This window comes from Agrilus planipennis, unplaced genomic scaffold (genome assembly GCF_000699045.2).
Source record: "Agrilus planipennis isolate EAB-ADULT unplaced genomic scaffold, Apla_2.0 scaffold199, whole genome shotgun sequence".
Lineage (NCBI taxonomy): Eukaryota > Metazoa > Arthropoda > Insecta > Coleoptera > Buprestidae > Agrilus > Agrilus planipennis.
In genome coordinates, this window is record NW_020439011.1 from 511,843 (window position 1) to 525,074 (window position 13,232).

Genomic DNA, 13,232 nt, shown 5'->3' on the forward strand with positions numbered 1-13,232 from the left:
TAAAGGTATAAAGTGTCCCCTTGACGATACACTTTACATGTAAGAGTAGTCATGCAAGTTTAAGAATATGAAAACTGAGCTACTTGTCGTACGCTTGAATAATGTAAGTTTAGAGACGGCGGCCTTTGTAGACTTATAATATGTCATTGTCTCATTGTTATTTTTCCTGCAATAGCTTCTTCGTGATGCTCTAGTTAACTTGTCATCTGTTGTCAAGATGCCCACGATAAACTTTTGCCACGAAGGATATTTAGAGCGTGGAGTTTCCGTCACCAGAGAAATAAGTAGATTTAGTTTATATCGGAACAACCAGTTCAACTTCGATCGCAATATGTTCTTATCTTTCTCGCGACGTTCGACATAAATCAACGTTATCTTTTCTTGTTTATTACTTATCTGAATCTGTACTAACTACAGATACTTAATAATAATAACTGTACGCTATATTGAGTAGAACCTCTTGTGTGAATGGAATGTGAGGCATTTTTCCCAATTCATCGGGTTTTATCGATTTTGTTATCGATGATTATAAAGACATTTGGTTAAAGGTCTATATGATGGTCCCAAAGGGGGTGGGGGTGGGTGGGACCGAAAGAGGAGGTCTCCCCCACCACTGTACCATAAAAAGTTCGTGGCGGTCTCCTATAAAAAGTTATGGGGGTTAGATGATGGCCCCCACCTCCTAAAGGGGTGGTGGTAGGGGGTCATCTGAGTAAAACCCCATAAAAAATTTGCGGCGGTCTAACCCCCATAAAAAGTTATGGGAGTTGAAAGTTAATTATTTTGACAATTTTCATACACTGTAATTCAAATAAAGTTCAATAAAAAAATTATTTTCAAGCGGGTGCAGGTGGGGTATCGAAAGGGAGTGGTCACTTGAACGAAACCCGATAACCTAACCTAACCTAACCCACCCCACCGTATTGATAAAGATATTTAAATAATGTTTTAAATAACTCTCAATATTTTTATGTATTTTTCATTAGTTTTACCTTTGAATATTGTTTAAGAATGACTATATGAATATTTACATGCCTAGAAATGGGGGTGAGACCGCCACAAACTTTTCATGGTACAGTGGTGGGGGAGACCTCCTCTTTCGATCCCCCCCATTCGGGGGTGGGGCATCATCTAGACCTTTACCAATATTTCCATTAGTGCCATTTAAAATTGCACTATCTTCAACGTCTTATTAAAATCCCAATCACTAATATGTTTCCAAGCTAAATTAAATAATTAACCCAAGAAGAACGATAATGCTCTGAGGCGAATGAATGATGTTGTTTCGNTGGCGCTTTCAACTTTTTGCGTTGTTTCCGTAGTTTAATTTTAATTTAAAGAATTGATTGGTACATTTGTTTATAAATATCTGTATGAGAAAATTGCACTAATACAGAATATGGAATGTTAATCCCGAAACTGCGCTGATTACAGAGTATTCCAAACAATTACTGAACTTGCAAACTAATACTGCAAACTATGTATTTGTCGAATTGGAGCGAGGCTAAACCTATCGTCTAGCCATTACCTGGTCAATTACTTTGAATTGAATCGAAACTTGCGAACATTCACATTATGATCGAAAACGTTAGGCTCCCCAGTCCATGGAATTCAATAATTCCCCTTCTTTTACGTTGACAATACTGAGCAGGAATTGCATTGTTTATTAATGCAAATATTTTTTGTTGTACGTCTAATGAAGTTGTAGCATTTTGTTTGTATTGCTAATGATCATTTTGTGATTTCGAGCTGACGTTTCGTTTCATCAGGGAAAACTTGAACGCGCCGCTTTTAATGGTATAATAGGCATTCGTTGTTGAAATTGCATTTTCCGTTCTCGTAGAAATATTCCGAAAATTCAAATTGGATAAGATATATCTGTGGGCACAGGGACGTTCGTCGGTCTCTGCGGGTATTTCTGGTAGAAGTATTTTATTTCATCAGTGAAATTTGTGACAGTCGTGTCTGAAGCGTTTAGAAGTTTTTGGTTAACCTTCTTGTCGATGTGAATCACGGACAAATTGTCAATTCCCCAGAGAGACCGTGCTGATCGTCGATCGGCTGCCGGACTTCCTAAGAAAGTAGAAATTGCATTATATTCAATCTGCTCTGCTCGACTCTCTCTCTGCCCTGCTCACTTTTCACCCCCGGTTTCTTTTTTCTTTTCGACGGAATTCACAAAAATCTTCTTTTTATCTCACTGCCTCGTTTATTTCATTACCTATCTCTATGTATTCGTCACAAATCGACATCTAATAAATTATATAGGTTATTATTCTATATTCAAAATGACCAATTTTCTTGTACGTATTTTAAAAATTATAATTTCAAAAGGCCCTGCAGAACCTCATCACCAAAATACGTACAACAGTGCACTCGTTGTGAGATTTTTCTTTCTGAAAAATTTTAGAATGAACGTACAGTGGAATTCGTTTATTATGTCTCCGCCTATATTAACCAACCGCTTAATATGAAGTAATTGTAGTGTTAAGTTTGGTTTTCACATTATCATTCACATCCTTTTAAAATGACAAATCGTTTATTATGACTGATTCTCAAGAAATCATATGCGGCTATAGTGACCCAAATGATTGATAATAACATTTTTGCTCATTTTTCTTTTATGTATATTGTAAATACAATTCGTGGTTTCTCTCTATTAAACTAAATAACTAACCAAAATAGAAAGTTGTTTATATTCTAAGACTCTTTTGTACGACGCCCGCTTAGTATGACGTGTTTGTCATTTCCTTTCGATGTCATTACAAGCGGATTCTACTGTATTTGTATAAACAATTTCGCTATTTTTTGGCAGCTTTGTATAAACTCCGGATTCAAAGATATATATCTCTTTATATTTGCAAATATTGTCTAAAATGTTTTAGATAAACAGGAGCGTTATTTTATCGGTGCAGATGACAATGAATAAATTGCTCGTCACTTTCCTCTTTCGAAACTTTTGGATTAGCAACTTGAAGTCAAGGTACCACGGCATCACCATGAACGACACGATTTTAGAAGACAAGAACATACGTGCTGTTCAAACAGCTTTTCAACTTAACTCTTAACAATACCATGTGAACTGTTTGGGGTTGTGTGGTCTATCTCTTGATCAGAGCTTCGTTTAAACCTTGCATTAATGCGTAGTCGTGTACACCCGCTGATGATTATGCTAAATTAAATTATTTTTACTTTCGACGTTACATTGGTATCGTTACAGCACCGATTTCAACATACCGAATAAACCGTTCCGTCTTAATGAACTTTTAAAATGCGAAGGCACATCTTTGAAAAAAAAACAAAGAATCTTCTGGACGTTTTAAGAAAGTGTGTCTGTCAGTTGCGTTAATTAGGTCTGAAACAATCAATAGTACCCCCATTGCCTCTAATACTACAATCCCCGATGTTTACGGTCAAGAATAAATGCATAAGCAAAATTGTAGTTGAGAGCGTTAATGTACCAGATTGTTTTTTTTTACATTTTCGCTCAGATTGCTAAAATAGTTAATGTAAGTACCGTTTGGACGGCATTCTGATGATTAATCACAAATCTTACAATTAATGAAATTCTCACGAATGACAGAAATCGCTTGAATATGCCGAATGTTTCAATTAGGCATGCGATGGTACAGATCACTAAACTCGATTTCTAACGCCATCAGCACCACCAGAGCACACAATGACAAAGATACAGGGGAACGAAAGTGAGAAAGGGTATCCATAATTTCGAATAATGTTACATTTCTCTATCGAAGTTAGGAGATCAAATGGGATGATGTTCTTGTCACATTTTTGATCATATTTTTATTTGTTTCACTCAAGTTGCTAATAGGATAGCGCAGGATAAAGTCACTCTTAAGAACAATAAGTCATTTCTATGCTCACGAATGATTAATTTAGAAATTCGAAAAATATGTGCACGACTCTGTACAGTTGCGAAACGTGATAGAAAAGAAAAGGTTAGAGGCGTTGAAAATGTGGTGTTACAGGCGAATGATGAGGATACCGTGGATAGAGAAGATTATTATAGTTAGAAACATGTTAGAAGCAGAAACAGGAGCTAAGAAGAGCAGAGCAAGATCTAGATTAGATAAAGAACAAATATTTACAGATGTGGGATGTTCTAGTTTTAGCGAAGATTAGCTCAGGATAGAAAAGAGTAGAGGTGCGTGTCCAACCAGTCTTAGGACTGACGACCATATGATGATGATCATTTATTTCGCGTAGGTAAATGTAATTAATGTTATTTTCTCGAAAGTTTGGTAGAATGTTTGATAAATGCTTTTGAACACGTATTTATAAAAGGAAAATGTGAGGGTCAGTATAGGGTTGATTATTATTTCATATTTGAAAAGTTAGCGCACTTTTAATCGTTTCTATGAAAAGCAATTCTGACAAATGTACACGTAAATAACCTTGTGAAGGTTCCGCTTTTGCATTTAGAGAAAACAATAATACCGGAATGGTGCGTGGGCAACAGTATTAGAAACAAGTTGAATTAAATCGGGGTTGATTACAAACAACGCACCACAGGCTTTGCACTTTCTAGATTCTTTAATAACGTAGCAGATGAACAATAATTCATACAAGTTGCGAGTCTTAATTATAAAACGGTTGTTCAAAACTCATTAAATTTGCTATCACGACAACAACGGTTAGAAATAAGCATCACTTCTACCACATTTTAAACTAAAATTAGTTAGGCAACAGAAGGATCACATAATTGGTCGACCCTTATTGCACGTACATGTTGGTTTAATTTGCATGCCATGGAGAAAGCATTATAAAGTGCATTTAAATATCACGGAGAAATAAATAAATAATTAAACAGCAGTTCTATCAATGCAAATAATTAGTTAAATTAGCTTTCAAATGCTACGAATGCTGCAATTCTTGTTTATATCATTTAATATAAAATTAGTAAAAATAAAAATGTAAATAAAAAAAACTTACCAACTACTCGCAGATAACCAAATTGTGTTTTAGCAGTAACCGTGTTTATTTGGCACATATATCGTCCCTTGTCAGCCTCTTCAACATTGTTTATGTGCAAGAACCATGTTCGATGTTTATCATGTGTTACACTTATCCTAGGGTTCCTAGTTATCACATGGTTGTGCACCGTCAAAATCGCCGACTGCTCAAAATGCATCCAAGCAACCTGCAACAGAAGAAATGATTTTCCATTAGAGAAACTAATATTAGAATCGTTGTATCGTTGCAGAAATTCATCCCCTTGTTTAGAAAGCTTAGGCCCTTTTGCTGAGGATTCTACATACGGTATACTTCGTTTAGTTTCTCTAGCGATGTGACTTTTAGTTTGACCGGCGCAAAGTAGAAAAGAACAGCACTAGGCCAGAAAAGAAAGGAGACAACTCTCGGCCAAACTCTTAACCGGTGAGGAGCGTACAATCCGTACAGTACTGCACGGAAAAATTGACCATTTTATCCACTAAAATTGCATTGCTCAAATGTGCTGTTATTGGTACCAATTACTACTGAAAATTGAAGACATATTAAAGGCTTTAACGCTTGTTTTCGACTCGCACTACTATCATGATTGAACAAAACCTTTGGCAGGTACTGTATGAAAAAGTATGTTTAATGAGTATAATAAGCATTTTTTTCCCTACCTACGATTTTGCCAGACATTGGAAGGGGCAAATCGCTAGAGAAAGTAAATGTAGTATAATAATCATCTTTATTTTATTTATTGATCAATGGGTAGGTAGGTACAACCGCGTTACAAGATTTTAGATAAAACGTTCGTTAAAATAGCAACATCTTCAATAAAAGTTGGACCTGAGCAGAGAAGCGACTATTTAGAACCTAATAGCGTATTAAACGTCTCATAATAAAGGCCATAAAATCTTAGGATTACATTTTATATACAACATGAAATAGCCACTACATGTTGCAGGGAATTTGTGCAATTTGTAAAAATTTTACACCATAACTTCTGCGGAAGATCAATTTGTGGAGTTTATCATTCAATACAACCAAAAAATGCAAATATAACTATCTAATTTTAATATATTAAGTATTGTGGGTGAAAACGTCAAATAAATATCAGTCCATTGCCTATCTCATCCATCATACACACCGGATTTTGCTTCTAAAACTTCCCTTGAGCATTTTTATGTCAATATTTTGAATCAACAACACTCTGTGTAGCATTAACGTAATTTATTTGTATTTCTTTGTGTTAGAACTACAATAATTAGAAGCATAATCTATTAATTATTCAAATTTGTTTTCTGTTTGAAAGAAACACAATACCTGTTTATACTATTTTTTCTCCAAGCCGGTGGATGCAAAGGCAACTGAAAACATTTTGAGAAACAACTGTGGGTCTTCCTTTAATTATCTAACGCTGTAATTACCTTGTTCTACAAAACTTTTCAAAGGTTTAAATTAGAATTGCTGTATAATTTATAGCAACATCTGTTAAGGTGGAGTAGAACTTAACACTTTCGCTGTTATTACATAACGCGGTGTCAATTTTAAGAAACTGTGATGGAATATTATACAGGGCGTCCCAAGACAAAAGGTCAGGTTCGTTCGCTTTTGATGTCGTAAATACATGTCAAAGATCATTGACGACTTCATAAAACTAATTTTTTTTCTATCCCTCGGGAACAGTGTTTGTTTTTTCTGGATGAAAAGTACTCTATGTCCTCTTTTGTATCCTTGAAAATGTGTGGACAAAATTTCAGGACAATCGGTTAAGTAGTTAAGGCATGAAATGGTAGCAACCAAACAAATAAACTGAAATAGTTAGGATTAAAAGAAATAACAAGTAAGTAATTTCGAAAACATTAGTGAAAATGTTGATATTACGAATGAAAGGTTTTTAACTGCTGTTACCAAATTACCAATAATGTACCTAAAGAAAATGCCTTTCAAGGTTGAAATTACCTTTATATGAATAATATTAAACCTAAATTATAGGTATAAACGTACAATGGTGTGTTATTTTCACCAATCAATATGTATAACTATCCTGAAAATAATTGTTACTTGTATAGTATATTGTATAACCAAAATCCGTAACACACGTACGATTACACCTGGTTTTTAATTAATCTATGTGTATTTAGGTCAATACTTAATTTTTTAAAATTTAATCATAATGAGACAAGCTGTAGTCTGAGACTAATTGAAGTTTATATAAAAAGAGGTAACTTTCTAACTTTCTGATGCATAAAAGCTACGTTAAGAAGTTTTTCGAATTAACTTCTGTACTTGAATACTTCGAAACATCAGATACTGCTCGGTAGAATAGAAGTTTGTGTAATTACGTTAGATCGAACCGAAAACGAACCCAGTACTGAACCACAATCTAATAAAATTGGTCTTGGTGTAACTGTACGTATCTAAAATCATTTCATTTCATTATCAAGTAATAGTTTAATATTAAGATAGCATAACTTCACCAGTTGAAATTCAATTAAAGATTCTTTTTGGAAATTTATACGTTTCGAAATGGAAATATTTTCAATTTATTTTAGAAGACGTTGCATCTGCCTGTTATATACGTATTTTACACCCTGTTATCGTTTTTCTCTGGGATTTGTAGCTCATAATCTTTTCAGATATTTTGTCGATGGGCATTCTACCTAAGTGCTCGTTCCATCTTTTTCTATTTTGTCCAATTAAGACCTTCATCCCGAAGGTTCGCAGCTCTTCCCTTATATCGATGTTTCTTTTGCTATCTACCTGCTACCCTTTCCAAGAGTTTGATTCTTAACATTTACATCATTGTATAAAATTCACTGCCGTCTATAAAACGATATTATTAACGTGATCACAGTTGCTATATAGTTCCGTCTGTTTAATTTTTTCTATTGTCATTTAGTCTTAATTTTCGAAATTTTCTCTCTACCTACAATTAATTTCCTTTGAAGTCATAATATGCAACTGATACGGTTATACGGTAATATAATGATGCATTCGGTTTACATTTCCTACTAAAATGTATTTCGAGTTTCAGAAGGTATTATTGGAAACCAAGTAAATGAAAATACCTTTTTAAGGCTGACTGTAAAAAGATTTGCCTAATGTTAATAGCCCTAATGCTTACTCTGCTAAAGGAAATTCAATTCCCTAGAAGTCTCTTTATTCATTTAGAAAAGTAGATGTCTGAAGAAGGTGCTTTGGAGAATGTAATTTCTAAAAATCAGGAATTATGCATCCTTTAGATAGATATTAATCATCTTGACAGGGGCTTTCGTTTCCTTTTCTACCTGTACATTGATTAAATCTTATCAAATCTTAGAAGCATAATTCACATCTGTTGCATACTTAACGTTTTTATTTGTATTTATTATTGTACTAATTATTTTTTGAGAATTTGATGCATACAATTTGACAATTTTTTTTACGGGTTAAAATGACCTTTGCACATTATAAGAAAAATTACAAAAAAAAAAGAAAACCGTATTTTTATAAAATTAACGTCTTAAAACGTTTGGATGGTAAGACACAACCACTTTTTTTTCTATATAAGCGATCCCAAATTCCATTCCAATTCGAGACAGAAACGTCTATAGTCAGATGAACAGAAATGATGATTTTATCAGATCCGTGATGACGTAAAATCGTATTTGTGTCTGTCAGAATCCAATCTATACCTAGTAACACAAACAGAATCGATAATACATTAACAAACAAAGTATCCTAAAGGGTACATGATTACAAAATACATATACGTATATCACACAGGGCATATTACGAAAGCCCTAAACAATTTGCATAAATATAAAATGCATGTTGCTAGAGATAAGGACAACGTTAAATGGATTCGACTTTTGAATCCTATCACAAAATTTAAGTACGTTATGTATTAATAACTAAAGAATGCAAAAATTAAAAAAAAAATGGATTATTAATAAATAATTAGATTACCGTTCATAAATAGTTAAGGATGTTCTAGTTGTAGGAAAATGCGAAGATTAGCCCAGGATAGGAAAGAGTGGAGTCTTATACGACTGAAGACCTTATGATGATGAATATAATTCAATTTTTGTTACAAATAAAGGCCACCTGCAAAATTTATTTAAATAAGTACTTGTCAATATGCATGAATCCTTTTTTGCGAAAAATAATTTTTTTTTGTTTCTTCGTCAAAAAAACCTCTTGGGGAATATAAAAAATAAACGATTTTAATGTTTCTTGGGTGATATGCGGTACACCCTGTACAGTTAGCAGTTTGATTAGGTGGCAGTAGCGGTGAGGGTGGTGGTAGTGACGGTGTCGCCACCGGCGTCTGTCGGCGGCACAGCAGTGGCGGCGGTGATAGTAGCGGGCGCTTCGCCAGGAAAAACAAAGGTTTCCCATGTGTCCGGACTGAGTGTGTAAACGTGGATAAGTGGTAAACAAGGTAGTAAATTTCCCCGCTTAACCCGCGCACGTCGACCAACTAACGCCGCGACGACGACAAATACGACGGCATTATCTATCGCCGTAGCTGAAGTGCACCCCGCGATTACAAATTTCAATAACTAATTGTCCAAATGCTCAATCCTCACTTCAGTTCGAAGTTAAAACCCCTAGAAAGCATTTCACTTTTGCTTCTTAACAACATCGCCCACATATATATCGTTGTAGATCCCTTTTACCTATCGTAGATCACAAGGGCAGATATGTGCTTCCCTTTTGGACGGTGCGGAAACTCAGTCAAAATTACATTATTTTCCAAGTTTATATTGGCATCGGATAGATCGTTTATTAAGTCGTAATATACAGGGAGAAAAATTAATAATTATGAGGATCACAATATTACAATAATTTAAATAGTTCACGTAATAGATATCATAAACGTAAGGTATAATCTAGGTACATATAAGCTACTATTAAGAATTGTAAGTTACAACGTTTAAATGTAGTCATCAAGTAGGGTGAACGTACGTAAGTCACAACTAACTTTCCGGTTCCAGTATGAAGATTTTAAAAGATACCTACTGTGTATAATGGGAACAATAAAGTAGGAGTTTTAATATTTTATGTAATATATTTTTCTGTAAAATAATTTCGTACCCACAAGTTTGTGAATAATTTTAAGTACATTATCCTAAAAGCTAGTCTGCATTCTGTACGTATTGCGCTTTTGTTTATAGTGTTTGCCTGTTCAATCCTTTTGGAGTCAAAAGTTTTATTTATACTTATTTCTCTCTACTAAAGCTCACTTTAAAATTTATGAGGAAATTCAGATGTACCTATATATCTGTGCAATATATACTTGTTCGATTTCCTTGAAAATCCTATGAAAATTTTAGAATACTTATTGCTTCTGTAATGAAGACTACTCCCGCAGGAGTATCTGAACATGACGCGACGGCCGAATAGCAATTTGATGAAGCAGTCCATGGATTGTCCTTGAAGGGACTCGTAGCTTTCACGAAAATGATATATGATATATACGTATTTTCACAAAGAACTCACAGAAAGATAGCCACATCTTCAAATTGCATTCTTCATTTAATTTTCTTCTTAAACTATGCGGTATTTCTTTCGTTCAACTTCAAATAAAATACTGATTTCAATTTAAATCAATTTCAATGTTTCATTTTTATTTTATTTTGTTCTGGTTGTTGTTTTAACCAGCTTCAATTTTAATTGCTTTTAATTAGCAATTAAGTAAGGATGCACTTCTTTACTTTTTATTCATTTTTTTTTTCAGATCGGTTGCCTTCAGTTATTACATTTTATAAGCTATAGGAATCCTTTCCAAACTTAAATTTAAAGCTCGGAAATACGTTTCACTGAAAAGTAGCTACTGCAACTAATTGAAAATTTATAATTCTTAATCCTGTGAAAATCGCTTGAATATGTATAAATTTTACCCATACTACCGGCCAGGAAGCGAAATATATCATTTGCTACATCGGTTTCTTTATTGCAATTTCTTGTAGCAGCTTTTTTTTTTTCATTTACATAGAATGTTATTAGATTTAGTCCGAAATTTCATTCAATATTGACCAGGACCGAGCTTGATCCTTTGCTTCACGTTTAATACCGAGTAAAATTTACAAATCAAATTCTTTATTCGCACTTTTTTTTTTGAGAGAGGAATGTTTTTGAAAATGTTTAAAATTTGCTCTTAGATAAAAGAAAAAAAAAAAAAGAAACTGCACGACTTTTCTTTTTCTGTACGAACATCTCGTTTGTTTTATGCAGTCATATTCGTACGTTATGTGATATAAATAAATACAGTGCATACATCATGCAGGAGTAATAGTGTAAGGAGCAGATGCCATCGAATTATGACTGACGCTAAAAATAAAAATTGATTGCATCTGCAAAATTCATTCAGAAACGTGGCGAAATATAAAGAGAATATTTCATTTTCCCTCGGAGAATTCCAATAATTTTTTCTTTCTTTAATACCTCCACTGAATTATAACAAGTTGAGTATAAGTAGGTACCAGATTATCAATAAGGTCTTTGACGATTTTATATTTATTATAAGTACGTACTTCTAGAGTAGTTTGTAATTTATCTCAAGACTAGAAGCATGTTAGGGTTTAGCAATTCCGTAAATTTTTAATACCTTTATTTTACTTTTCGACTCAAATATTTGGAGAAAGTAAATTAACTGGGTGCCGAGGGACCCACCGAAGTTTCTTTTGTACTAATTCCATCAGTGCTGATTGAAGAAAAATAAGCAAACAGAAAGGTAATTTCCAATTTCGCAATGTTTAAATATATATATCAACCAATACACAAGGGTCTGTAACCCTCAAATGTACAAAATCGGTTAATATCATAATTTTGATTAGAAATAACTTACAATTTGATTATAGCAGTTAATCAGGCCACAGCCCTATGTAATATTAGGTATAAATACGAATGTGTTTGTTTGTAACGATTTTACGCCTTAACTACCCAACCAATCATCATGCAATTTTGTACACACATTCGCAGGGCTACAGAAAAGGACATAGGGTACCATTTATCAAAAAAAAACAGTACCGTTCCCGAGGGATAGAAAAATTAGTTTTACATGATCGTTCAGCATACCATACGTAAATTGAAATAAACAGTACTGATAACCTAAACATTATTTTCAATTTTTAAAACATCGTCAGCATCTGTACATTCCTCAATAAAATGTTAGGTGATGTAGCCCGGACGATATGGGTGGCGGATCGATGTGTTTGAAGTTATTTAATAAAAACGAGATACCATTTAACATACGTACGTAGTTGTGGTATATTCAGATTTATGTCGGTTCTTAATTGCTTTAAAGCAAGGTTTTGCATGATTTGTTAGATGTAACGCATGCAGAATAACTAATAAACATTTCGTAGTAAACGTAGAACTGAGCTTAGCCGTTTTTCCTACGAAACAACCAACCACATTATAAACACCCGGCGGACGCGAGCGCTGCGTACGAAATATTTTCCAAAACAATAAGGAATCGCTCCGCTATCATAACGTGTCACCAGACGTCTGCTAAATTTTTCACGGCAACCACAACATCTTAGGGCAAAAGCTAATCATTGCAATCATCCGCCCTATATACGAACATTATGTATACCTATACATTATATCTTTCTCATTACTGATGTACATATTTCCTGCAAATTAGGATAATAATGTCCGGATAAGAAAAAAACTGATTTTAGGTATCTCGGAAGTAAGACAAATCAGGACGGATATAAAGCAGAGGATAGCGCAGGATCGAATCGCCTTCAATGAAAAGAAGTCACTTCTCTGCTCGCGAACGGTTAATTTAGAAATTCGAAAAAGGTTGTTAAAGGCGTATGTTTAGAGCGCGGCGCTCTACGGGTGCGAAACATGGACAGTGGGCGCGGCGGAAAAGAAAAGGTTAGAAGCGTTCGAAATGTGGTGTTACAGATAGATTATAGATAGAGAAGGTTAGAAATGAAGAGGTATTAGAAAGAATAAGAGAACAGAGGACTCTATGGAAGTCAATAATTCTCAGGCATGAAGGTCTGGGCAGAGACATATTATCGTAGAAACAGAAACGGGAGTTAGGAGGGGTAGAGGTAGACCTAGATTAGATTACTGTTCGCAAATAGTTAAGGATGCAGGTTGTTTTTGTTTTGGACCGAGCGGCATGGCCTAGAGGTTTAGACCATTGCTTAGCATTCGGGAGGACGCCGGTTCGATTCCGGGTCCGTCTGCCTTGGTCCAAGTTTTTCTGTGGTTTCCTTGGATCACTTAGGCAAATGCTGAGGCAGTAATATTCCACAGATAATCTTTCA

General features: G+C 34.4%; 1 protein-coding gene across 5 annotated transcripts in view; it reads right to left on the bottom strand.

Moving 5' to 3' along the window:
• LOC108741299 (neurotrimin-like) overlaps positions 1–13,232 on the bottom strand; it is a 78,881-nt gene that overhangs the window by 35,969 nt on the left and 29,680 nt on the right. For all 5 annotated transcript variants that reach the window (XM_025976176.1, XM_025976172.1, XM_025976174.1 and 2 more), the window contains exon 3: positions 4,954–5,161. In XM_025976176.1, coding sequence (XP_025831961.1) covers positions 4,954–5,161 — 208 coding nt within the window. The remainder of the gene's footprint in view (positions 1–4,953; positions 5,162–13,232) is intronic.